At 38.0% G+C, this 27,924-nt stretch overlaps 3 protein-coding genes across 12 annotated transcripts in view; 1 reads left to right on the top strand and 2 right to left on the bottom strand.

The window, feature by feature from the left end:
- Positions 1-587: 587 nt before the first annotated feature.
- LOC147320689 (lysosomal proton-coupled steroid conjugate and bile acid symporter SLC46A3-like) lies at positions 588-17,626 on the bottom strand. Of its 3 annotated transcripts, none has more exons than XM_086308838.1 (6): positions 17,505-17,626; positions 5,097-5,299; positions 3,208-4,087; positions 2,455-2,538; positions 2,062-2,218; positions 588-949 (listed from the first exon to the last, which is right to left on the bottom strand). In XM_086308838.1, exons 2-6 carry the CDS (start codon positions 5,274-5,276, stop codon positions 841-843), a joined length of 1,410 nt encoding a protein of 469 aa, XP_086164964.1. In that variant the 5' UTR covers positions 5,277-5,299; positions 17,505-17,626; the 3' UTR covers positions 588-840. The 3 variants fall into 3 exon arrangements, with proteins under 3 accessions (XP_086164964.1, XP_086164962.1, XP_086164963.1); XM_086308836.1 differs by lacking the exon at positions 17,505-17,626 and adding an exon at positions 9,378-9,509; XM_086308837.1 differs by lacking the exon at positions 17,505-17,626 and adding an exon at positions 9,221-9,357.
- Positions 9,564-19,130, bottom strand: LOC147320688 (lysosomal proton-coupled steroid conjugate and bile acid symporter SLC46A3-like). 2 transcript variants are annotated; one of them, XM_086308835.1, is made up of 6 exons: positions 19,110-19,130; positions 17,505-17,708; positions 14,512-15,394; positions 13,559-13,642; positions 13,171-13,327; positions 9,564-11,263 (listed from the first exon to the last, which is right to left on the bottom strand). In XM_086308835.1, exons 2-6 carry the CDS (start codon positions 17,697-17,699, stop codon positions 11,146-11,148), a joined length of 1,437 nt encoding a protein of 478 aa, XP_086164961.1. In that variant the 5' UTR covers positions 17,700-17,708; positions 19,110-19,130; the 3' UTR covers positions 9,564-11,145. The 2 variants fall into 2 exon arrangements, with proteins under 2 accessions (XP_086164961.1, XP_086164960.1); XM_086308834.1 differs by lacking the exon at positions 19,110-19,130 and adding an exon at positions 18,278-18,417.
- The window catches only part of synj1 (synaptojanin 1), a 26,107-nt gene continuing 16,746 nt past the window's right edge, over positions 18,564-27,924 (top strand). For 3 of the 7 annotated variants that reach the window (XM_086308830.1, XM_086308831.1, XM_086308829.1), the window contains exons 1-9: positions 18,565-18,751; positions 19,693-19,853; positions 20,063-20,149; positions 20,969-21,236; positions 21,381-21,606; positions 21,934-22,017; positions 22,386-22,463; positions 24,681-24,742; positions 27,134-27,230. In XM_086308830.1, coding sequence (XP_086164956.1) covers positions 19,730-19,853; positions 20,063-20,149; positions 20,969-21,236; positions 21,381-21,606; positions 21,934-22,017; positions 22,386-22,463; positions 24,681-24,742; positions 27,134-27,230 — 1,026 coding nt within the window. In that variant the 5' untranslated portion in view covers positions 18,565-18,751; positions 19,693-19,729. Of the gene's footprint in view, positions 18,752-19,692; positions 19,854-20,062; positions 20,150-20,968; positions 21,237-21,380; positions 21,607-21,933; positions 22,018-22,385; positions 22,464-22,807; positions 22,829-24,680; positions 24,743-27,133; positions 27,231-27,924 lie in introns of all 7 variants that reach the window. The other 4 variants (XM_086308827.1, XM_086308832.1, XM_086308828.1 and 1 more) reach the window with 4 other exon arrangements.

The following is a 27,924-nucleotide window of genomic DNA, read 5'->3' as shown; positions in this document are numbered from 1 at the left end:
TTCACCATTCTTCTGTTGTGGCCCAGAATATTTTTCCAAATGAGTGAGGTGTTGCAGTAACTTCTGTGATGAGAAGGGGCTGATTTGATAGTGACGTTTACTGGACTTCTGCTACTTCCTGGGCTCTGGATACCCCTGACAAGAGCAAGGATTGCGCTTTAAATGCACACCCAAAATCATTACCAAAGATTATTCAGCTTTTGTCCAAAAATTGCACATGCAGGTAAATTAGATCAGATTAGTTTCAATGGGAGGCTGTTGAATATACTAGAGATTTTAGGAAGGCCAAGAACATGTTACTCTTTTATTCAAGTCTGTTAAAATGCCATTAAGGGCTTTCCTTCCTTATAGTTATTCCTTAGAATATTAACACTAAAGAAGAACCATGAACTTTTAAAAAATATTTTAAGAGAAAATAAGGATTTCCTCAAAAATCCCTTCTGGCTTATGAGCTGAACTTGCTCCACTTGTTTCCAGGTGTTTTCATGTATACTGTAAATTCTGCTGACAGCTTTGATAAACATAATACATCAACAATGCGCATCTGGTGGATTACATAAATGATTGAGTTCTAGATAAACACAAACTTGATAGTCAAGATTTTTATTTAACATGTATCAAAACAGTATTAACATTAAATCTGATGAATTTTATGCATTTTTGTGAGTTTGTCTCGGTCTTCACCTAGTTCAAATATATTTTATGGTGCACATTAATATTAAATATTAACACAAGTTCATTGTAACTTAAGTTAACTCAACGGCAATCTACATTAGCAACACATGAAGCCAGAAAACAACAAAGACTAATCCAAGAAAAATCTTAGACCAAGAGTCTCAGTTAAGGAGGACTCTGACTAGGACCTTCAAGAGGGTTCTCCTCCTCTAGGATCAAAGGATTTGTCATTTGGGCTTCTTGGGTAACATCTACTTTCATCAGAACCACCGCCCTGAAATGAGAACAAACAGGTGTTAAGCAGAAAAAGGATATGGTACTATATTAGCAGTTCCATCCAACTGTGCATCCATTTTTCCATATCATCATGCTTTCTTAATACATATGTTCATTACCCTTCTGACAGGCACATGCCCAACATAGCTCCAAGAAACTACCAAAGTATGGCCATTTTTCCAATGTTACAGTAAGACATACATACGAAAGAGAACATCTGGTATATACACAGTGCTGTACACAGTTCACAGGGAACTACAGCAGACAGTTCCACATGTTTGATTTGGCAGATTTTTTTTGTGGCACTTGCTCTGGTTGATGCCTTTTATATAAAGCAGTTTGTCTTTTTCTTAAAAGACGCAATAAAAGCGTGTGTTTTTCATTTGATTTAAGTTATATTAAATAAAGCAATTGGTTCAACAAAGCTCAAAACTTTTGTTAAATAAAATAGACATTATGAGGATACTAGAGATGTATATTAACATGCAAAAGAGGAACTTGACCGGTGAGAAAAAGTTGGATTAGTAAGAGGAACTGAGTCCTCTAATTTCCAAGTGCCCAGTCAAGCAGAAATGCTTTTCTAGTCAAGTTAGAAAGCTTAAAACATTTCTGCCAAGTCGCTCTTAACAAGGAAACTGCCCCTTTTTTGGTTTACTGAATAAATACACCGTGGTTAAAATTCAGCAAACACCTTCAGGTACTTTACCTCAATGACATACTTCTATTGACAAATAATGTCACATGAAAGCAGCCTTGAATGTACCACCGAGTTTTGAGGATGCTACATGTATGTAAAATGCTAAAACATACAGTGACACAGACATACCGTTTAAAGTTTACGGTGATTACAGCCTGTTTTTAGATGTCAATCATATACATTTCACCTCTGTAATATTCTTGATATTTAAAATTGAGCTATTTCTTATATTTTGAACTTTGAAATCTATTGTATTATTTAATTAGTTCACTCAGTTACTGTTATTGTCTTATAATAATAAATCATTTTGTCACAACTCATGTACATCATCTCTGGTTTTTAGTCAAACTTGCAAAGGCAGTGGTATGATCCTTTGAAACTTTGTTACACTTAAGGCATAATTATTAGCTTACCCAATAACAGACAAAGGGATCCCACAGAGTCCTGCAGACAGCAGGAACACAAAGCCAGGGCACCATGACACCGTAGCAGCATAAATACTGTTAAAGACTCCAGTCGATACCTTGTTGCTTATTATCTCCAGAAAGTACAAGAAGGCAAACAGGGCTCCTGTAAAATAAATAACAATCATAACAGTAACAACACCACCATGCTCAGAAGGTGAAAGGGTTACACAAACCCTAAAGATTAAGAGTTTAATTCTGTCAAATCCAACAGAAACTTAAAGTGCTTCGTTTTTAAGTGCACCCACAAGCTTCTGGAATGTGCCATCCTTCAATGGACTGACTCCACAAACACTCTCAGACATGGTTTTGTGGTTCTTGTAAAGCACTAAACTCACTCACCCTGCTCAGACTTTGAGATGATCTCTGACATCATGGCGCGCAGAACAGGGAAAGGCATTTTAGACAGAACCATTGATCCAATTGCTGGAGGGGAAAATGCATAACAGACAATTACTTTATTATGCAAAATACTTCAGCATTATAATATAATTACATTGAAATCTGGGCCAATGAACATTTTAGATTTGTTTAATGTTAATTTCCTGTTCATTGATAAAGATGCACATCTCTTAGACAGCATTAGATACAAGAGGATTATGCAAAACAGTGGTAACTGAGGATTAAATTGGACAAAAACCCATTGGTTACTTCCAGTTAGTAATGCAGATTTATAGTGTTTGATTGAGTCTATAAATCTATACTGTAGGCAAAGACAATTCAGAACTTTGCAGCTATGATGCGTCTGCAGTTGTAATCGCATCTACCTCACTGATTGTGCAAATAGAACAATATTCTACTGGTGTTGACATTAATGCAGTTTTCCTCTTTTTGTAGCTCTGACAAAATGTGTCGACTTGAGAGCTAATAGATTTTGAACAGTTTTACTAAAAACCCAAGATGGCAGAGTCTTCAAACCAGCCTGCGAGTCTAGCATGATCAGCTTACTTTTACTCATCATGGCAGAGCAGCACAAACACATCTTGCTCAATATGGCAGGGTTTTATGGATATAAATTACTTAAGCAATTTGCAGAGTTCCAGTATTCTGATTGCCTAGTTAAGAGTGCTAAAATGTAAAGCCGCTCCCCCTCACCTACAAACATAAATAAGGTGGTCTCAGCAAACGCTGTCATCACCATGCTCATCACCAGAGACAGGATCCCAAACAGGACAATGAACAGCTGGGGCACACCACAGCATGTAAATAAGGACACTCCCACGAAGCTAGTCAGGAACACAGTGGTGGTCAGTGCTGAGCCGTAGCCAATCAAAATCTCAGTCCAGCACAGGGGCTTATTGAGCTCATACAGCGTTATCATAGAGACCCCACCAATATATGCAAAGGAAAAGCTGATAAAGATGACAATGAGGAGGGCCAAAGCAATTTTACAACTACGACTAGCCCCTGCAAGCATCTGGTAGACCCCACAGACCATCTGTTTTATGGCTGAGCGCTGAGGTGCCAAATCCATAATAACGACATCTGATGGAGGCTTTATTGTCTCCTCAAGGACAAAGACTGCATAGATTAGGCTCAAACACAGTATCAACGCAGATGTTAGGAAAGGCCAGTTAAATCCTGCAGTTTTCAGGAAGTAGCCTGTTGATATTGAAGCCCCGCCAGCCAACACGCCAATCATCATGTCTACTCCAGCCATGCGCAGAGTCTTCTTGCGACGGGTGTCACACAGGTCTGCTATGTAGGCAAAACAGCCACCCAGAAATGTGCCCAAGCCGCCACACAAAGCGCTGAGGATTGAGGAGCCAATGAGAAGGTAAATGTTGAGCTCAAAATAGGATACAGTCAGGTAGGCCAAGGTATTGATCAACATGCCAATCACAGGTATGATGATTGTGATTTTGCGCCCTGCTCTGTCGCTGTAGGTCACCAGCAAGAGAATGACCAACAAAGATGGGATTGTGCAGAGGACATCTGTGTAAAGGGAGAAGAGAGATGCCTGCTTCTGTACGCCCTAGAAATGCAGAGAGACACAAAACAGACTTAATTTTAACTGCAAAAGCAAACTCACCAAAATACAGCTTGGTAACTGTGTTTTTGGACACAGACATTTTTCAAGTTTTTCCTCTGTATAACCCCAGAGTGGATTTTAAAAATAAAACACAAAGATTGGTAAGTAAAGTCCAACTTTTAAGATTCAAATCATCTTAGAACTTAATTTAATAACAATACAAAATTCAACTGTTTTGAAATTACAGCCATTTTTATATATTGCCCCATTAACAGAGGGTCAGAAGCTGACTGAAAAGCAGCTTCACAGCCAGTATTCGAAGGGATGCTCCCTGCAGTTGATTCCAAGTGTTTCAAAGCCATCCATATGGATAAAGCATACTGCAAAAGCAACCCAAGAGTTTCTTAATACCAAGAAATACTGTCTTGAGATATTCTTCAGTCACCTGATCCCTGAGGTCAGAGACCCAAAAACAAGCAACAATTGAAGGTGGCTGCAGTAAGGGGCTAGAAGAGCATCCCAACGTGAGAAGAAACTGTATTTGGCACTCTGTGCTCTACAGTTCTGTCATTCATCATATTATTCTCAGAGAAGTATTAGGAATAATCCTTATTTAAAATTGTTATTGTTCAGTTATTTCAAAGTCTCTGAAATGGAGGACTCTGTATAGAAATGGTTGTAATTCCTAAATCGTTCATGCAAAAAAACAACATTAAATTAAAGCCAAAAGCAAATTCAGTTGAAGAAACTTTCACATGCACTTGTAAATTTCTAAGTAATGCTAGATCTTATCTGAAATGAGCATTAAATATGAATTTTCCTGCTACAGTATCAATGACAGTATTCAGTGCAACAGTTTTAAGAAAAGTATAATGCAAATGCAGCTAATGCTGATTTGTGTTTTACGCCACTTAACTGATGGCTGTAACTGTGCATGCCCTCATTTTATAGTAGGTCCTTCCATTTTTGGTACCCATGAATCCTACCTTGGAGCCAGAGATTAATGACAAACCTCATAACTGCTTGAGCTGTTGCTTGTTGTACATCTGGATGTGTCAGAGATGGGATAGGTGGTGTTTGTCATCTGCGCCCAGAGTCTCCGGTAAACATACTGCTGCATAAGTGGAGCATTGAGAAAATAGGAAAAAGTGCACAGGGCCATCACAGGCTCCAGAAGCAGGAGACGCTTCATTCTGAGGAGGGCTGGAAAATGTCCTGAACAAGAAACAAGGACAATGATTAGATTTGAACTCAAGTGACAACTAAAACTTGATCACTCCACATGCCTGAAGAAGGCATGGCCATTCTTGTACTATAGTTTAAGAAAAGAAAGCAATCTAAAACAGGTGAAACCAGTTGGTCAGTGATTTTATAGTAGGGGTGGGTTTTTATAATCGATTCATCGATTAAAATCGATTCTGGCTTGGATAACGTAAAATCGATTCATTAAAATCCTGAATCGATTTTTTAATATAAATTTATTTTGTCCGAAATGCCAGAATCTCTGGTGACATCTCACAAAATTTCAAGAACCACCAAACAGTAAATGAGAGCAGGTACAGGGATTCTTCACATAGACTTAAACACAGGGCGTGACCCGCGGATCAGAATCAGTTAGATGTCGCCTTTCTCACAGTCGGGGCTGAAAGTGAAAGCCGACAGCTCGCTGATCCGGGTCCGCGCTTTGTGTTCACGCCCTTTATGCGCTGATTCTAAGGCTGTTAGTTTGATCTCTCTCCAAACAATATTGACCGAACCAGCAGCAAAAGAAGATCCAAACGCTTCACATAAACATCGTCATGAATTCACTCTTTTACTGTTTTGCTTCCATTGCGATGCGCAGCTCTCCCTCTCTCTTTCTCTCTCTCTCGAACAGTTTCGCTTTCTTCATTATTCGCTTGCTTGTTACGCACAAGTCTACTGTTGCTTACAGCGCTGTCGGCCGCTGTTTTTTTCCCCTTTTACATTCTTCCGAAAAGAAAACCTCATTTCTGCTGTTCAATACTGAACAAATTTAAACTTTTTAAAATTATTCAAAATGCAAAATGCTTAGCCGTGTCTCTAATAAAACCGCTGTAACGTCAGAGGTAATGTTCATTAATTGATGGTTTTCTTTCGTTTTTGATGTACTGCAGAATATTTTTATAAAATCCCGGGCCAGGAAAATCACCTACATGTTTTTCTGTGTTTTATCTTCAGCTACTTTGACACAAAGGCATCTGCTGTGATGCTTACAGCTTGGATAAAGTCTTGCGAGTGTCAGCTTCCTTTTTATAGATACAAAAATATGTAAATGTACTGATCTGAATTATATTTCTGACTGTCAAAATTTCCCAGATTTAAATTGAATCGAATCGAATTAAATCAAATCGTGGATCGAATCGATTCGGGACCTTGTGAATCGGAATTGAATCGATTCTAGAAATCAGTGACGATACCCAGCCCTATTTTATAGTGTTGCAACTGTACAAGACATAGGATTAAAAAAAAAAAAAAAAAAAAAAAAAAACCAAAAAAAAAACAAAAAAGAAAAACCCCACAACAGTTACTCTACTCCACTAAAAACTACAGTTCTGATTCAATGTATAAGAAACTGTCTGCATGGGCAATATTTGTTTGATTGAGTTTGTATTTTATTTATTCAAGAAAACTGCATTACATTACGGATCAATTGTATACTGTATCAAACATTCTGTGGTATTCTACTCCAACTGTGCTACTTTAGTGTATATAGCCAGCATTCAGGTTTGTGCGATATTTGGAGATTATATCAAAAAGACTGTGTCACAGACTCACTGGTATAATATCTAACCAGAGAGCCTGGAGTAATATACCAACATGGTAGAAAAATACTGATTAAATATAGAAATCTTTAAATTATTGCTCTGTTTAAAAAAAAAAAAAAAAAAAAAAAAAAAGGTACTTAGCAAGATAAGCACAACATGACTGCTTATCTTGCCACACACACACACACACACACACACACACACACACACACAGAGTGTAAAAACAGTTCTTGACTTTTTCAGTACAAAACACAGAACTAAAACAGTTAAATACATTTTTCCCCTAATCATAGAATGCCGTTTTGACTCAGCTTTTCCCCTCAACTTGTGACAAGGCATACACCACACACACCATGCACCAGTGCCATATCAGGGAAACTGAAGAAGCTGAAACAGCACCACAAGAAAGTAAAAGTTCACAACAAAAGGTTGTGAACTTACCCAATGCTGGCTTCCTATAAGCAGCGTGAATGCAAACAAAGCAGCCTTAACATTGTGTTCTTGGAGGAGTACCCCAGTGTGCAGTTGCCACCAGCTAATCCCCAGAACTGACTGGTTTGATGTTAAACAACCAGACTTTAGAGACTAAGAGGACTGGAATGTGCAAAAATTCAATCGTATGTATAACACAACCTCAAACTAGTCCTTCATGAAATACAAGCGGGATATAAAACTAAACAAGGTCAAACATTAACAATTTGTACTATGTATTATCTGCAATATTAAAAGCAATGAAAGATATTACTGAGGAAAAGACAGACAACTATTTTTTCCTTCTGTAAAACAAGACAGATTTATACGAGTTTTTTTTCCCCCTCCTAGTAGGAGTTTGCATTTACACATAAAGAAAGCCAGTTTTCCAACATGACATTTGGGCTAGTGATCATCCCAAAAATGACACTAATAGTTTGTGAAAGAGGAAGAAAGCTCTAAATCGCTTCATTCGTTGATTTCACAGGTGTTCAATCAGACAGAGGGAAGCACAAAATAAGTAAATAAAGTAGATCCAGAACGCAGGTTTAAGAACCTGAGTCAAACTTCAATCCAACATGAGAAACTCATTTTCCAGAAAATCTGAGTTTCTTCAGTCTGCCCTGAGTATGTTTAGTTTGTGCTCAGAGTGTGCATGAGTAATGAAACAAAGTAGTCATCAGTGGAGCTCCAATACGAGGATTCACCATGGCAACAAGAAAATAAAGGGCAGAGCTTCTACTTCAATCCAGTCTACAGAGAAATAATAATACATACCAGTGGATCATGACATTTATCTCAAAAAGACCAGGATGGGAGGAGAGAGTGATTTTAATTAGTGAGATCCACTTGATTTTTAAATCTAATCATTCCACTATAACCTGAAGGGATAAAACTCACACAGTAAGTGCAGATGAGGCAGTTTAATTATGGACATAAATTTGCTTCGGGTGCTTTGCAGTTGAGGTTCAGTCTTCACATGTTTGGACATTTATAGTGAGAGTGGGGGAGCAGCTAGATGAGAGCCTGCAGAGGTGGAACTATGCTCTGGAGAGAAGAGGAATCAATGTCTCTCAAACCAAGTCAGAATGTGCGTGAACGAATGAGAAGGAGACCAGTTTAACAGTAAATATGAAAACAATAGAGGTTGTGAAGGAGGACATACAGAGGGCACTTTGAAAGAAAATGCATGAATTAGGAAATGAAACAGCATTTGAGGCAGCTGCTTCATATCAGTTCGTCAAGTATGTGACACATTGACTAAATTTCATGAACTGAGAGAACTCTCAGGAGTGGCAATAGTGAGCAGGTAGGCACCAGCCTGGGAGCGCATTGGGTGTATAGTCTGCTGCCCCGATAAGTGACTCAGTTTAAGATGGCCCTTCTCTGGAGTACAACGCTCATTTCCCCTCATCTCAGTATGAACATACTCAGACTTGTACGCTAAACAGGCTTTTTGGACGAAGTCAACGATCAATAAAGTCAATAGAAGTTGTTCCGTTTGCTCGGACTGAAGAAAAGAATAAAGGTCAAACTAATATTGTTAACACCATCAATAAAAGGTCGGGAGTTCTAGCCTTGGATAGATTTTCCAATATGACTAAAAAAACTTAAACACTCATTCACACGCTATTGTCACGGGGTTGTTGTCACGGGGACATCATAGCAGCTGACGTCAGTGTACTTGCAGATATTTAGCTGTGAGCGGAGTGATTTGTCTGGCTTACTTTATCTAAAGACCGTCAAGCCAAGTGCTGCAAAATTCAGGTTACTTTTGGTATACTTGATAGATTCTGCTTTTGAATTAGAGCTTTTGACCTTACCCTGAGGTCAACGATATGAATTAAACATGGAGTAACTAAAGCACGCGGAAACTCACCTTGTCTAATTTCTAGTAAATATGGCACCGAAGCACAGAGAATGGTGGTAAATCCGTGGCGTTAGGTATCATGAGGTTTAATATGTGATAAATCTATGGTGAAGTACCACACCGATTGAATAAAACACGACCAGAATTTTACCATGTGTGGCCTTACCTTTTTTAGGACGTTGGAAAATGGACACTGCCAGTGGGCCTCCTGCCTGACAGTAAAAGTAAAAGTGAACCAGGCAGGTTGATTGGCCAGCCAGAGTTTCTGGAAATTAAAGTCCCAATTCAGTTCACCTGTGAGGCCGGCTGGCTGTCTGAAGCTCTCTGACGAGTTTTTTTTTTCCATGTACTAATTTCATATAGAAAAAACCTAACATCAGGTGACCTAAATGGGACTATGTTAGAAAACAGTACACTTGCAATAGTGGTGTACATATTGGCTATCATATAATTTACAGACATTCAGTAAGCAGGAAAAAGTGATGAACTGCCAAAGCAATTAGTAATGCTTCTATGGTTTTTAAGTGTCTAATATCTTGATTTAGATTGGTAAATAGACTGTAGTCAATACGAATTATGGAGGAGCTATAAAATACAGAAATGGCCTGTTTTACAAGTACTCTGTGTTATTTTACCTACATTATAATTAATCCGGTCCTTTTTGGCCAATATATACAATATATTTTTAAAACTGTGATGTTATATATTACAGATCTCTCTTGAAAAAGACATTTTTAATGTCAATGACACTTTTTACCTGGATAAATAAAGGATGTGTAAAAGTAACCTCTCCCCCCCCAAAAAAAGTGACAGGAATGTTGAATGAATGAAATGATTTTTTTTCTGCAGAATCACATTGTGCTGGGATTTAGCTAGAAAATTAGAAACGATTTTTTTATGTTTGTTATGAAGGTCACTGGGTATAGAAAACAGTATTGCATTTAAAAATGTTCTTAGCATTTCATCTCCATCAGAAAAAAAATCCTACATATTTATTAAACATCACCTTGTTTGATACAGTTTTAAGAAGATAAATGATGTCGTGCTGATATTTAGTTGTGAATTTTCAGTCTGTATTAAAATACAGAAGCTTGGCCCACAGTGGTAAACATTTTTTATTTTTATTAGACTGTTGCGAATATTGTGTTGACACAATAATTAAGACTATTACACCCAAAATGTAGTAACTTAGCTACAACAAAACCTGAACAGAGGTTGAATCTTACAAACTTCAGGTATGTAGTGGCATAATTGTGCTGGTGCTTTCTTCTTCTGTTTTTCTCAAAAACCAAAGTGTGAAAGAAAATCCCACAACACTTTCCTTTATTTAGTTTGTTGATATTCTCCAGATAATTGGAAAGGTTTTAATTGATAGTATGGAAAACTGAGCTTTTCAACCTGGTCGTACCCCGAGGCAAGCAGAGACCTAATAAGTGACCAATTCAGTCCACAAGGTCTTCGGTTTGGTCATAATACAGAGTGGTGGGTTGTTTCCAGAAAGAACTTTAGTCCTCATACTTTGAAATGATTACCATAACTCTTAGTCCCCTTTACCATTTGTGGCTTGGTCTTTTACCTTTTCCCTGAGCAAAAATGTGATGTCAAGGTCAAATTTTATTTGCTACATTAAAAAAAAAGAAATAATATACATTTAAAATGTATCCATTCAAAATGTTTTTGAAAATGTCATTGTCATGGTCAGACTTCTACCTTCAGACCTTCGAGATTTCTATCAATTTTAACTGGGGTTGTTAAACCTGAGAGGTAGAGAAATCTGTTTACCCATAACTCCAATAAGCACAGCAACAAAGGAAGAAAATGTAACCTATATTAAACACCACATAAAATAAATCACACACACACACAAAAAAACAAAAAAAACAAAACAAATCTTAACAAGCAAGGTGCTGTTAGTGTTTGGTAGTCCTGGCGTCTCAGGTAAGAAGAGGGCTGTGGTCACTCTGATCTTGGACAGGATTCTCCTCCTCTGAATTGAAACGCTTTGGCCTTTGGACCTCTGTGGCAACATCCACTCCTATCACGCTCACCATGCTGAAATGAGGCGGAGAAAAGGGGGATGATATAAGAGCAAAATAGAAAAGGGAGATACATGTCTGCTAAAGCTCAACATAAACTGGCCAACTGTTTCTGTGTCCGTTTCTTCCATTACATCTCTAGTAGCCCTTCTTAAGATTACATCCATACACTTTCTACAACTACCAACGTGGTGGATATGTATATTTAAGGGGGGGGAAAAAAATCCCATTTTGTACCATCTGCTACATACAAGACTCATCGGCTTCTTTTTAGCAAATAAGCACAACAACAACCAAACCACATCAGTTTCATTTCAGTGCTGACGTGGCTTGAAAATGCTACCACTCTATGCACTCAAAAGGAAAAATATAGTCTCTTGTTGAATTCAATTAGTTGTTCTGTTGTTAGACAAAATTGCTAAACCAGTGCTTTTGTTATTCTATGAATAGCCGCTAAGTAATAGGAAGGAAATGTGACAACAGCTTTATTCACTGAAGGAGTTTTTCACTACACCCCAGTGCAATAAAGTTCAACAAGAAAGAAATTCAACTAAACTTCAGTTGAATTAAAAGCAAAGCCAAGGCTGTAACAGCCCAAAAATCAAATCGAAGGGATACTATGCATGTCATGAGTTATAAGGGAGGACTTCTTTTGTAAAAGGAGTTGGATAACGAATGAGGAACTAATTCTTCCTGCTTAAGCAGAACCACTTCCCTTTTCTAAATAACTGATAAACAGTGACTTGGCAGCTTGTAACTTGCAACTCCATCCACACAGTGCAGAGTTGTGAAGTCTGATCTCACTAGAAATCTGATCACAGATCACCAAAAAAAAAACCTCACATGCCTTCAGTCAAACTGAACATTAACATAATCCAGGACAAACAACATACAGGACAGTGAGTTTTGGTGGTAGATAATGGCTTCTGTGAGCAATGCATTAAAAATACACGGTAACATGAACAAAAGTAGCAAGACCTGAGGTGAGTAACCTTAAACTATGTCATGTGACTGATATTTATGACATAGTAAAATGAATGGAAACTAATAATGTCTGGGAGGTACAGCAGGAAATTAGTTTGGAAATGTATTACTCTACACATCAATTATAACTACCAGCTCAGAGAGCGTAACCCTGGTTACTTTTATAGCTACAATTCTACAGCTAATTGCATCACAGCCATTAAGTAAGTTTCTGTTTCAAAAATAAAACGGTTATGAAAGGCACAATGACTAAGGTTATACCTTTATAGCTGGAGACCTTTATTCCCTCCCGACTAAAATTACAGTTGGGTAATTTTAGTTGCAATGGATAAACTTAGGAGTCTGAGGCGTGTTGTACTGTCAATGATTGTCATCACAAAGCCCAAACAACATGCCTGTGTGTGCAGCCCTTCTCCTCTAGGTTAAACACTGGTGACTGAACAACTTTGAACTAAAATGACAACTGCTTATCTGCAATGTCTCAAATTGGACATTGCACTAATTTTCTTCACCATCGGCACAATGTGCAATTCCCTTGTATTCTTATTTATCCCTTTGTATATTCTGTATTTATATATGTCTCTGTAATTCTATCTGTGTATATATGGTATATTTCTGCTCACATTCTGTAACTTCTGTCAGTGCTGCGCTATTAGAAACCGAATTTCCTGGAGGAACCCACCGGAGCGATTAATAAAGTTTTATCTATCTATCTATCTATCTATCTATCTATCTATCTATCTATCTATCTATCTATCTATCTATAACTACAGTTTGAAGTGGATCAGATGAATGGGCTTGAGTAAGGCTAACTGGCTGAAAAGTAGGACAGTTTTCCCAAATTATTAGTAAGATTGCAATTTGCAGTAAAAGATGCAAAAATGCTGGCCTGGCTATTTTAAAGTTGTGGGAAATCCATTGGCCTACTTATTGACTTACCCCAAGGCAGTCAAAGGAATCACACAGAGTCCTGCAGATAACAGAAAGACGAAGGCTGGGCACCACGCTACCGTAGCAGCATAAATACTGTAGAACACTATGGACGATACATTATTGGACATACTTTCCATAAAGGAAAGACAGGCAAACAGGGCTCCTGCAATAGAGAAAAAAAAATCAGAAAAACAGAAAAAAATAAATAAATCTGCAGGTCATAGGGTTACTAAGAACTTCTGGTGTATAGTTTTAAGATAACCCTCTGCTAAATTCAACAGACACTTGGAGAGCCAAAGCTGCTGGAACAGGCAATCCTTCAATGGACTCTGGCTCTACAAACACACTCAGACATGGTTCTGTGGTTCATGTAAAGCTCTGAAAAGTCACTCACCCTGCTCAGACTTTGGGACAATCTTTGACATCATGGAGCGCAGTACAGGGAAAGGCATGATAGACAGTAGCATTGGTATCCTCACTGTGGCAAATGAAAAACAGAAGATCAGCATTATATAATGCATCACACTGTAGTTTTAATGTAACTGCATAAAACTATACATGAGGAAATTAATATTTGCAAAATTGTTTAGTTACTTATGAAAAAAGTATGTTGCATCTATAAATGTAACAGATGTGTGTTTTCAATTACGTAGATTGTTGCAATAAGATAATTAAAGTAAGCAAATGAGCGATAACATAATTACACCGTTTATAAGTTTACAATGCACCAAAAAAATTAGGAGTCTCTAGTAGTAGTTGTGCACCTTATAAAGCCACCATAAAAAGTCCTATTCTGTCAATTAGTAATCCAAGTCACTAGCATGCAATGTATTTTGGGGGTGCCATTTCTCTGTTTATAATGCCTTATGTGCTTTTTCTGCAAAAAAATAAAAAAATAATAATAAAAAAGAGCACACAAGGCATTTCTACTTCCTGCAGCTAAAATTGTCCTTATGCTTTTTAATATGACACATTCTGCGTTTTTACACCCAACCATTTAATATCGTGCCCACAATGAACACTGAAACGGGCTTTGGTTGATGCATTTTTCCTCTTTTCATACCGCATATTAAGACAAATTCTACAATAGATCAATGCAAAACACTAAAAACTAAATTTGTGTCAGAAACTATATATAAGCAATTTCCTAATTCAGGGTGTTAAAAACAGATACAACTAAACTATGGACTTAGTTCATGGCACACCTTGTTAAAAAATAAATAAATAAAAATAATTATATAATTATTTTTTTTATTTAAACAAACATGGGTTAAAAAGTATTATCTCTTCATTTTATGTACGAGTCAAAACTACTGTACATTCCAATAGTTGCATTTTCCTCCTCACCTATAAACATCAACAAGGTTGTTTTAGCAAATGCCGCAGTGAGCATGGCTGATACAACAGACAGGATCCCCAACAGGACAATGAGCAGCTGGGGCACACCACAGTATGTAAACAGGGACACTCCTGCAAAGCTGGTCAGGAACACAGTGGTGGTCAGTGCTGAGCCGTAGCCAATCAAAATCTCAGTCCAGCACAGCGGCTCACTGAGCTCGTACAGTGTTATCACGGACATCCCTCCTACATATGCAAAGGAAACGCAAGTGAAGATAATAATGAGAAGGGCCAGAACAGTTTTCCACCTGCAGCTGGCCCCTGCAAGCATCTGGCAGACCCCACGGAGCATCTGTTTCATGCCTAAATACCAAGGAGATCCATCTAAAGTAACGGCACTAGTTGGAGCCTTCTTCACAGTCTCCTCAAGGACAAAGATGGCATAGAGCAGGATCAAAACGAGCATCAGTGAAGAGGTTAGGAAAGGCCAGTTGAATCCCACAGTTCTCAGAAAGTAGCCTGACGATAATGCAGCCAGTCCAGACAACAGGCCAATCATCATTTCCAATCCAGCCATGCGATATGTCTTCTGACGATCATCCTCGCACAAGTCTGCTATGTAGGCAAAACAGCCACCCAGAAATGTGCCCATACCACCACACAGAGCACTAAGAATTGAGGAGCCAAAGAGCAAGTAAATGCTGAGTTCAAAGTAGGACACAGTCAGCAAAGACAATGTGTAGATCAATGTGCCAATCATAGGCATGATGATGGCTATCTTGCGTCCTCCTTGATCACTGTAGGTCACCAGTATGAGAGTGACCACCAAAGATGGGACTGTGGATAGGATGTTTGTGTAAACGGAGAAGAGAGATGTCTGCCTCTGTACCTCCTGCAAAAGCAAAAAAAGAGAGAGAGAGAAAATGTGGTTAATTGTAAAGCCCTTTAAATTCTGTCAGCTTGCATTTATGAGGAATGCTAGATGTCCTCAGCTCTCCTCAACAGCAACTCTTGAACCTAAATTTAATGTTAACAGGAGTCCTGGAAGCAGTGCAGGGGTGCACAAATAGAGGATGTTGAAGGAGAAGAATTTTTTTTTGGAGCCAGATCAAAATATCTTGATCATACCTTAAACAGTGGAAGAATTAAAAAAAGAAGAAGTAAAAACTAATTATTTTCAGACATTTCATAAGAACTTTAATGTTCAGGACTAAAAGGGGAGGTGGGGGGAAAAAAAAGCTTTTTATAATACCACAGGTGCTGTTGTGGCCATTTACAGATAACACAAGTTTTGTCCTGTTGTGGTTTTCACTTCTCTTTTATGTGTAATTCTCATTCTATACATGCATGTTAAAGTAAAATGACATTGTTCCTCATAGAACAATGTCTTGATGCATGCTTAATCATCCTCCCACTGAAAGGACTATGTCCAGATGAACACAATCAACCTTTTGGGGCTCATAGAACAATACTCTTTTACATCCTTGTTACAAAATTGTTTGCTTATTGCAAACATCCTACAAATAAAAAGATTGTACCATCATATCTGTATTCTGTAAGATTATCACTTTTTAGCTATAGTGTAGCTACCACAGTATGTGGGTATCTGTATGAGCACAGACCTGTAGTCATAAGAAATTCTTTGCACGTCACCTTATTGTGCTAAAGAAATCTTTGTAACCCAAACTGTGAAGGAGAGGAAGTTAAAAGTTTATGGGAAAAATGTATGAATAAAAACGTTGAAAATAGACATGGAACTAGTAATGCTATTACAAGTTCTAAGTAGGCAACTTGTTATACCGTACATGTAGGGCTGTTCGATATAAGATATATATCGGATGGCGATATAAAAATGTCTATGTTTCATTTTACGCTATTGTTTGTTTCGTGGTGTAATAAACTGTTTATGGCAATATTTTTTCATTATTTTGATGGTCACTGTAGTGGCTATATTAATTTCTTAAAGTTCTCTCTTTCTCTTACATTTAATATAATCACACTACAGACAGACAAGCCTTTGTGGGGTTTTTTTTGCCTTGTCCTTAGCAACAACGAAGGTAAAACCACCGCGTGTCCGCTTGTTCCACATAAACCTTTTACAATAAAGCTCAAGATCCTGTTGAGATTTTTCAAAATAAACTGAATTACGTGAAAGATGCCGAGTGTTTACGGGTAAGAAGCAAAAAAGAGCCGTCAGGTGCTAAAAAATAAACCTTAGACTCAAACGTTAGAACAGGCTTTTCCCCGCAGCACGCTGTGTAATAAATATTCAGAAAGAAAACAGCGCCAGTTACAACTTATGTCTAAAAATGTATAGTTTCATGCATCAGTTAAAACACTCGACTCCAGGTAGGCGACGTCCAGCTGGAAACACTTCACGCAAGTCGAGCTGCCCGAGATTCACAGAATTTACACAAAATGTTACATTTTTTGTGATTTATATCGTTATCAGATGAGAGATGTCTTAATATCGGGATATGAGATTTTGGTCATATCGCACAGCCCTACGTACATGTACTAGTTATTATTACTAGAGTACTGTGCGAAAGTTTTAAGCAGTTAAAATGTCTCACACAAGACCATCGGAGGCATCTGATTAGTGTACAAGTCATGCAAATTAACATAAACATACGGAGTCATTAGGAACTACCTTCATATTGATAAAAACGTGCAAATAATCCAGAGTCATAGTCATAACATGTCAGTCTGGAATTAATATGTAAGAAACTCACATAGAAGCTCCAGACAGTTTTTTTTTTAGATGATTGAAACAACGTGCCACCCAATACCATGAAAAGCTGTTGACCTAAAAGAATCTGTGTCTTGGTTTAAAGGTAAATGTTTGCACCAAATATTGATTTTTTTTCATGGCATTCATTCTTAAACAATCCTTGCTATATTCAAAATGTTTTTAGTTTTCAGTGTGGTGGGAAAAAAGAAAGAAAATAAGATACTCCAAATTTCAGGAATGGATAACACGCCTTTAGTGATTAAAGACTAACCTCATTATAGTGAGACTGGTTGCTGCTGTTGCTGTTTGCCACACATCTGGAAGTGTTGTCAGAGCTCAGGTAAGTGGTGTTTGTCACCTGCAGCCAGATTCTCCTGTATGCATACTGTTGCACAAGCGGATAGTAGAGGAAAGTGGCAAAAGCATACAGGGCCACCACCGGCTCCACGAGGAAAAGCCTCTTCATGTTTAAGGGCTAAAAAGTATCCCGTGAGAAGATATGAAAGACAGTTGATAGTTAGATTTAAGCCTGAACACAGGTCACAAAAATTAACAATACACTGCACTGTCAGATATTTAAAACAATCAAATACAGCATAATACACAGCTATTGTTGTGGTAAAAATTCAAATGAGAATATCAAACCCAAACTTCTAAGCACATTTTATTTTGCTGAAACTTTTGGATCTTTAACAGTCGTGAAAACAAGTAAACAGGCACCTCCAAAAAACAACCAAACAAAAAAACAAACAGACAAACAAACAAAACAGAGTCTGGTAACAGAGAGTCGATTTAAATAATAAGAAAGGATCTGCATGGAAGCAAACATACTTTATTTGTTTGGTTGTTTTAGAGACATTGAACTACAACGTCGATAAACAACATCTCCTGACAGGCTGAAACATTACATAGAATAGTAGACAATCTAACGACGTTCCTGCTTGACAAGCTGGAGGAGATCCCACCGGAAGATAGCAGATGAGCATTAACCTTCTCTAGCATGTTGTGAAAAACAAGACAGTGCTACCTCTGTTTGACGCCTACCTGTTTAAAAAATCATCAGGGTCACATACATCACAATTACTTATGCCCCGGCTAATGTTGTTTATATGAGGAAGGTCGGAGCGCTTGTTTTATACAGAAATGTCAGAGGTTATGAAATACCGACGTCCCACCTCTAGGCACACACGATTGGACGGCAGTGTTCTCTGTTGGACTCATTGGATTAAAGCAGCTGTCAATCATAGGTGGAATTGCTCAAAACATTTCATGGGTTCTTTTTTTAAGTCGGGTAGTTCATAACTGCATATTAGCACGAATTTAAAATATTGCACGCTTGCAAAACGTTTAATTTACATACTCCAATGCCTTTCTTGTACTAAGGCATGCGCTTTACGTTTCCTTGGCTATTACGGTAACGTGAGGTAGGCGGACGTTTGCGTCGGAATGTACCATTTTGCCAACACACCGGGAAGGATTATGTTGTGACAGCGGAGTTACAACCCGGCGGGGGAGACGGTAAGACCAGATAAATTGTGTTACTTCTACATAATTTCTTTAAAAACCGGTCGGTAGTAAGAATTGCAGAAATGTAAATTATGTTTGCGTGTAAATGTTTTACATGGCCGACTTTGTTAAATGTATATAATAGTAACAGTTTGTCACCCCGGACATGCAGATAAGTGCCACCATCAAAATATTGTAGGCTAGCGAATCATAGCTATCCCTGTGATTCATCCAGCTAACTTGGCTAGCGTTACCAGTTAGCTTTGCAGAGGTTAAAGGCAGCTACTACTACTACTACTTTCGTTTTATACTGTCATCTGTCGTTTTACTTGTCGGTCTAGGATTGCACAAAACCTAGCATTTGAGCTACCTCGCTGGTGAACGTTAGCGTTTGTTCTGCCGTTGCATTACGGAGTCGTGACTGTCCAATGGATGGTATTTAAGCCCCCCCCCGGCCTAACTGTCAAGTACCGTTATCAGTCGCAGTGCTCCTGATACTCGCAATCTTGAGTTACCTGCAGTACTAATTTTTTTATATTAGTTAATTATAGGCGTGGGCCTGAGCTGCATCTGCACTTGATCTCACGTTAAGCTTCGGATTTCGCAATGCAAGTTTACCCCCTTTCCGGATTAGGGAATTTAATTATTGCCTAATTATGAGTTTAAATAGAAATTTGAAAAAAATAAATAAAAGAAACCCCGAAATCGTTAAATTCACAATAAGAGTGTTGCAAAATTATGGAAACGTTTATGTCTTTACCTTTGGTTTAGTCTGTTAGCTATACAAACTGTAATAACTTTGATATTGAGCCAGACATCTTTTTAAAAAAAGTGATCAGATTTGAGGTCACCTTTCTGATGCTTTCATCGTCATTAAATTGCAGGTGTTTTATGTGAGAATATTTCTTTTCTGATCTATTGTCATTCTTTTTTTAATTTCTCTTGTTTTCCAGGTAATAACATAGGGTTTTTTTCCAGCTTGGATCAATTATGGCCTTCAGCAAGGGATATCGTATTTACCACAAGCTGGACCCACCACCTTACAGTGTCATAGTGGAAACTAGGGCCAGGGAGGAATGCCTCATGTTTGAATCAGCAGCTGTTGCTGTTCTGTGTAAGGCATCTTGTTTGATTATACTATAATAAGATATGATTTACATTCTTTTTAAGCCATTGCACCAAATAAGGAAGCTGTAAAAGCAATGCAACTAAAAGATGAGTATCCCTTATTGTGTAGTGGTGGATGTGATATATTGCTATGATTTTCAAAGGAAGGTGGTGCAATATTTTCCTTAAATTTTGTTGCCATTGTTTGTCTTCTAGCGGCAGCAGAGAAGGATGCTATTAAAAACACATATACCAAGATAGTAGATGCCTATGGAATTCTGGGTGTTCTTCGCCTAAACCTTGGTAAGACGCGAGAATGTGTTTTGCTTGTTGCTCCTAGATGGGTCCATTCCTGATTGACTGTGAACTTGCTCTGATTATTTTCACCATTGCTGCTTTCTTCTAAGCTGCTTTCTCATGTCCTCCATGTGCCCTTCAAGGCTCTTGTTATCACAACAATAAAAAAGCACTGTAAGCGATTAAAGCTGTGATTTGAGTGGCTTGCGATTTTAACCATTTTTTGTCCAGAATTTAATTTTGTAATGTTTCTGTATTTCCTTTCTTAACACTCCAGCACTGCTTCTCCTTCTTTTCTTTATAGTGGATGTAAAATACTTTTTTTCTGTCATATATATATAATGTTACAGTTGTGGATGCTAATATTAAAATTGTGTTTTAAACAGTGAGGTCAGATTATCAAGTTCTAAACATTTGATATCCAGGAATTTGTTTTCTACTCTTGCATCTTCATGATGTCAGAAAGAGAGAATATCCTTCATATTGTGATATCAGGCACACAACTCTGGCTGTGAGCATAGCAGCCCCACCCACCTGCTGTTCAGTCTGTTTGTTTGCTAGCCCATCAAATGATAGTTGGCTTAAAGGGAATTTGTCCTTTTAAAGGAGAGTAGCTGAAATGGCTTGCTTCAGATAGTGAATGAACTGAGGAGCTTCACCCATACCCAGTATAAGATAAAGAATTATTTTGAACTTGGAAAGATATCTTAGTAGTGTCAAAGAATAAAAAAAAAAAAAAAAAACCAATATGAAAACTGGAAATAAGAGAAGGGTGTGCACTAAATATGGTAATTTTTTTTTTCATATTCACATTTTTTTTCACAGGTGACTCCATGCTCCACAGTCTTGTAGTTGTGACAGGCTGTAGCTCTGTGGGCAAGGTGCAGGATTCAGAAGTTTTCAGGGTCACGCAGACAGACTTTATATCACTGAAGAATGATCCAGGAGATGAGGAACGAATTGCTGAGGTGCGAAAGGTCCTAAACTCAGGACATTTCTACTTTGCCTGGTCTTCCACTGGAGTCAGCATGGACTTGAGTCTTAATGCACATCGCAGAATCATAGAAGACACTACAGATAACCGCTTCTTTTGGTAGGAACTTAAAAGCATTACTGTTCCAACATTATAGATATGCTATAATTTATGGTTTTTCTCATTTTGTGATATGGGGAACTTTTGTGATTTGCAAAACTGCTCTCTGTGTTTACGGTTACATCTGACTTTGTGAATCACTAGGAATCAATCTCTGCATCTGCACCTAAAACATTACGGTGTAAACTGTGACGACTGGCTGCTGAGGCTGATGTGTGGGGGTGTGGAGATCAGGACCATCTATGCAGGGCACAAACAAGCCAAGGCATGCATCTTCTCACGCTTAAGCTCAGAGCGTGCTGGCACGCGATTCAATGTCCGAGGAACAAATGATGATGGACAAGTGGCCAACTTTGTGGAAACTGAGCAGGTGAAATCTGTTAAAGTTTTTGGAACCTTATACTTGCCATAAAAATGACACCGTAAAAAGCTGAGGATCAAACATGTGTTGACAGGTTGTGCTCATGCCCTATAACGACACATAGTCTGTTTTATGATTTCTGCTTTACATTACGTTTGCTTCCTGAAAATTCAGCTACAAACCACACACGAGTATACACCTATGCAGATGGATGTTTTATACAATGTGTATTTTTTGTTCAGTTTTTTTCCCATCTTACTTATTTTAGGATTTAATTTCTTTTCATAAAATGTTACATTATACACTAAACCAAATTTGTAATCTTGTTTTGAACAGGTTATTTTCCTGGATGATAAAGTCTCATCCTTCATACAGATCCGTGGGTCCATTTCTCTTTTCTGGGAACAGCCGGGAATCCAGGTAATGAAAGCTAAATGTATCCCATACAACTGTTGATTGTGGTTTTCCTATATTAAGCCACACAGTTAAAAAAAAAAATGAAAGTAGGCCTGATCTTTGGGGGGGGGGTTGTTTTGTTTGTTTGTTTTTTTAAAAGCTGGTCATTATTATCATTGATGCTGTAGTTATAGATGAGGCTCAGTTTGGCTTGCTGGAACAGTGTGCGTGAATTAAAGAACTGATGAAACTGGCACTGGTCATTTGCAGAACAAGCCAAAAAAAGTTTTACTGTTTAAAAATGGCAGATGTGTCTGTCTAAGACAGTGTGAAGGGAATGGAGTGCATATATTTATCACACACTTTTTAACACATTTTGTTGCTGTGTTCAGAAAAAGTCCATTAAGGGTGTTTTGTTGCAACTGAATGAGAATCGGCACCCTAATAGACTGGCTGAGAACCTCCACCTGGTATAACCTTTTTGTTTGTGTTGTGTTTTTTTGGCTTTGCTGGTGCTGGTGCTTTCAGACTGCAGATAGGTGTTCCCCTGTGCAATGACAAAGGATATCTGTGGAAATCAGGGAATCCCTTGATGGAATTTTCTTCCTATACTCAGTATCTGTACAGAGTAAAAATATTTTTGATATTTTGATCAGGAAGTGGAATCACATATTTAATTTGCATCACAAAGAACACAAGTGGGATTTTCTTCCCTTTATCCTGACATTGCACAGTCTGGAATATTAGATCAGATGTGGGGGAGGTTAATGACAGTGATAGTGTTTGGTAAAGGGCATTCTTCTGTTTTCCTCAGCTCCCAGACATCTTTGGTCAGGTGAGAGAACCTGATCTGAAAACATTCCCGAAGCACTTCCCTTCATTGTGTCCGCTGATATTCACCAGGCAACTGGATGAGTATTTAATTTGATAATATGGACAGAGCTTTTCAATTTTGCAGGAGCTCTTAAAAAAAGCTAAGACCAAATTAATCACCTATTCAGTCCACAAAGTCATTGGTTTGGTCAAAACACTGGGTATTGGGCTTGGGGTTGTTTTCAGACAAAACTGTAGTCCTCCTGCTTTAAAGCACTGCCTTAGATCTTCATCCCCACCTCCTCATAGTCTCTAATATCTCCTGAGCAGGTTTTGTACATTTGGTTTATCAATGGTAAAATTTACTAATTTATTTTTTTTCTCAGTTAGTGCACATTAGACATAGATATTAATTAGTCTACAAATCATATTTGTAGTGTAGTATTAAGGCTGTAAATCATTCAAATGATTGGTTGATCCCTCTTAGTTAATTCTAAATAATTTTGAAAATGTTTATTTAATAAGTTACTGCTTTATAGATTAGTAGACGAAATGTGAAAAAACTCTTCCTGTAGTTGGTGACAAAGCTTATTTAGTTAACGTTGCATAGAACAGTAGATGCTTTTGAATTCAGAGCAAGTAAGAAAACTGATTTGACTGCAGTTATTCTGCAGGTCTGAGTTGTACAGCTGTAACCTGAATAGTTTCAGATGCCATCTCAGGAAGTTATAAAATATGCAAAGCATAGACCTGCTCAACAGTAGAGAAAGAGAGGAGTGACAAATGACAACAGCATGGAGCAAAAATGTTAGCCCTTCCACACATGCCCAGGCTCGGCCACATTGGTGCATAGAAGCAAACAAAGCAGATTAATTCTAAGCTCAACACACACTGCAGAATAAAGGGAAATATAAGATTCTTAGGGAAGTAAAAACCTTCCACAACACAATGAAAGTCAATACTGAGGTCTATTACCGAGTACTATCTCCAGAGAAACTACAGTTTTTTTAGACACAGAAAGCATCCTGAGTCACTAGCTGAAATATGAGGGAGTGTTGCTGTATTTTTTCTTGTTTTAACAAGCTGTCACAGACAGTAAGAGAAATATTTGAACACAGAGAGAATCAACTTTTGTTTATACAGGAAGTAAAACTCTGCTGACTAAGAGTCTCTTTTGCAAGAGTGTCCTGGGCCCAGATAGCCAGCCTTAAGATGCCATGTTATTTGATGGTGGGAGAAACCACAGAAAACCAACATAAGCAGAGAAAACATGTTAACTCAACACAGCAAGGGCCCTTCCTGGGTTTAAACCCAGGACTACTTGCTATGCTAACCACTGAGCCACCATGCACAAATGAGAAGAGAAGATGTAAACTCAGAGTGAGGCAGAAATTGGTAGGGATAACAAAGGAACAAGTAGAGACATGCTCTGCAGAGTCAAGAGACTTGCGTAGTACAGTCACAATGCCAATGTCTTGCAAAGCCTATCCAGGTCTACTCGTGTGGTCATGTTTGCCTATGAGACTGATGATTTGCTCAGTATCAGCATACTTTCAAAATGAGAATTAATATGAGAAAAAGAGGCTAAATGTGGGAAAATGCTGATCAATTACAATGTATCATTTATCTGCTGCTCAGTGTCTTTGTTGGAACAAATCTCCCCGTTTTGCACCTATGTTGCTCTTTTCCTAAGCAATTCTCTTTTTGGGCCCTATTAAGAGCTCGTTTCCTCATTTCAGATGTCTACACTTTCTTTCCGAAATCCATTTGTCATCATAGGGTTTTCTGGTCATCTGCAATGTGTGTGTGTTTAGAAAACAGACTTTTTTGGTATCTTTCACCAAAGAAGGACACTGTGACTTGTGTCTCTCCAGGTTGGTTCTCATCGTGTCAAACTCTCAAGGGGATTTGAGGCAAATGCGCCGGCATTTGAAAGGTAATTAAATTGTTTTGTGTGCACAGCTCTTTTTGTGTGTAGCAGTTTCCTGCAGCTTTATCTGGCCTACCACAGATAGCCACTCCTCTGAACCACAGAGGAAATGCTATATTATTCCTGTATATCTCATGTACTCGTCACAGTAGAGGAAAAACTATTAAGGTCTGTGAAGAAGACATTAATTGCAGTGTGTCCTCAGAGGTTGGTTTATTAGTAGCCCTTATTTAGCCATCAGCCTTGATAACCTGTGGTTTACATTAATCACAGGTAGTTCATTCAATTTGGAAGTCATTATTTCAATTAATGAGTGTGTGTGTGCCTGTTCTTGACAGCTATCTTTATTTGTGCCTCATTAAATACAAACATTTTTTTGGTTAAATTTAAATATCAAAAAAGTGAAAAATTAAACTGCTCTCAATGTCTTAATGTCCGTCTGCTAAAAATAAATGTTTCTTTACATACGCAAATGTTTTAATAATCATTAAATAAGTTAAGATTTTTCCCAGTAAGAACAATTTGACTTTAGTCTTTATAAAATGAAACTTTTTTTTCTTTTTTCTAGAATTACGCTGTGAACTGGGTTAACAACAGAACAGAGCTGCAAGTTCCTTTGCTTTAAGCTCAATGCATTGTTGCTGAAGCATACACTCAGGTCATCAAGAACAAAAATGATGACCCGAATCTGTGGGTTACACCTTGCTAGTATGAACTCCATTCTTATCAGCCCACAGCAGCTACCCAACCAGTCTCAAAGTAGCCATGTCATTCACTGTGCATTCCAGCAGATATGTCTTACAGAGTTCTGTCAGCACTTCTTTGATTTCCAGATCTTTTGGATTCTACTCATTTTTTGTGGAGCATTTTAATGGAGTTATGAATATGAATGTATATTAGACTTTAAATCATTAGTACTGTGTAACACATTATTTGTTTTTTCCCTCTAAGTAGTTGTCAGGGCTGCTAATCTTTCTAATATCTATTCAGCTAAGGGATGATGAGTCATCCTTTGTGATATCTGGTTACCGGTAGTTTTTGTTTGCAGCCAAGAATGTCATTGTAAAAGCTTTGCTTTTACACATGTATTCTATTCCATTACCAGTAATATGACTGCAGTCAAAGCTTTTACATATCACTTTTAATTCAGCACATATCTTAACAGTGGTGTTAACAGACAAGCTATAGTAAGATTATAACCCCCTTGTAAGAAATAACCAGAAGAGAATTCCAGGCAGGCTTTAAGGTCCTGTGCAGGCTTTTGGTTGACATGGATAGAAATGTCCTTTTTCTGGATTCTACCCGCATTCATTTGTAGAGGAAATCTCATAAGAGGGGCAAGGTAGATTAAAAGGTAGGAACAGGCCTTACAAGTGACAATGGAACAAGAGAGTGCAGCTCAGAACAGCTTTGAACATTTGCTTGAACAGCTTGAGAACATTTGAGCCACATGTGGATATATAAATCTTAAGCTGTGAGGAACATTAAGATAAGAGGCCTACAGACAATATTAAGTGTCTTAGAAAGTATTAGGCCACCAGATGCTGCCAGAACAGCACCTCAGCAGTTCTCCATAACTCTCAAATATCACTGGAGGGATTGAACACCATTCTTATAAAAGAATCCCTCTTTTGGTGTTTAGTGGTGATAAAGAGCACTGTCTTTGTCTCCTATAGATGTTCAGTAGGATTCAGATCTGTCAATATCTGCAAAGCTATAACAAGTTACTCACATCAGTTTTCAGTCACAGCCTCAATTTTTCGCTGTGTAAAACAGATTGTGGTGGATTGAGCAGCTAAAAAGTTTGCTTTTCTTCACGTTAGTTTGTTGATCAGGTGCTTTGATGAAGGACTACCACGAGCTTTTTCTCAATAAAGGCTTTTCTAGTGTTTACAGGAACAGTGCTGCCGTTTTGGACACTAGGAACACGTTTTCTTTCACAATCTCAGTAACGACTCTGCCACTTTGCACTTCACAGTGTGCAAAGAGGCTCATCATTGCTGCTGCTGTTGTATTATCAGTGTTGTTGTTAAGAACTGAGGGCTGCACGAGTTTAATGTTGTCAGACTATTTATTCATACGCTGCTTCTAAATAAGTTTTTATTACAGGTCCCATTTAAGTTGCAAATGTGGGTGAAGCGCTCGCGTTTGCATCGTTTAACACAACAGTACGCCACAGAGTTGTGTGTTAAGGTTGCTACAGTGACAGGACTTTTGATGCAAACTAGGCTGTTGGTGTTTAATCATAGATGAGTCATTTGTATTTGTCTGTCCTAATTATTGTTACAAAGTATGAATTTTTTATTTTATTTTAAGTGAAATTTGTAAAGGATAAGATAAATGTGCTTAATGTCATTTTTATAAAGTGCTTACTATATCAGATTGTGTGTTTTGCAGACACTTTACTGCACTGAGGCGGTTGTATGGTAAGCAGGTGATAATCAACCTGCTTGGAAGTAAAGAAGGGGAACACATGCTCAGCAAAGCGTTTCAGGTGAGAGGTCAATACATTGTCTGTTAACAGTGATGTGCTGTGAGATATTTATCTGAGGATGACATTCCAAAATACACTAGCAGTAAGCTATGTGTGTTCAAACAGATTCTCTCTGTTGTGTCCACGTAAGCCCACGCCATAAAGGCAGGGAAAAATATTTCAAGTGGGTGGGTACTGCTGCTCAAGAAAGACTACCTCAGTTTCTTACTGTATTTTCTGGTGAATGAGTCAGTAAAGAGCATTATTCATTTGTTTCTATTTTACATATTTGCACACCATAGCATCCTCTATTTTTACCCTTTATCATAAGATCTCGAACCCTGTCTTTTTCTGTGGTCTTGTAGTTGCCCTCAAACCACACAGGAAGTTTACCTAATGAAGTATAAAGCCCCATATAGCTGCAAATGCAAAAGATGTTACATGTTTTGCAGCAGCTAGAAATGTTGGGACTTAAGGTGTCATCTGTTAGGGTTAATTGCCATAAATGCTGTTGATGTCATCAGTGAGCTGAGTTTGTGTTTAAAATATATAAAATGGTTTCTGACTATGCGACCGGGATGTTCACACATTACTATGACATGCTTCAAGAATTCAGGTCAATGATTTGCAATGCAAATTAATTTGCCCTTCAGTTAAGGCAACACACCTTACATGCAAAATAGTTTTGCAATAGATTTGATTTTGAGGAAGTCTA

Source organism: Aulonocara sp. 'chitande type north' Nkhata Bay, linkage group LG10 (assembly GCF_057382095.1).
Source record: "Aulonocara sp. 'chitande type north' Nkhata Bay isolate Kocher_YH1m ecotype deep benthic linkage group LG10, A_spYH_male_GT1.1, whole genome shotgun sequence".
NCBI lineage: Eukaryota > Metazoa > Chordata > Actinopteri > Cichliformes > Cichlidae > Aulonocara > Aulonocara sp. 'chitande type north' Nkhata Bay.
The sequence above is the reverse complement of the archived record's forward strand: the minus strand, read 5'-3'. Positions and strand labels throughout refer to the sequence as shown.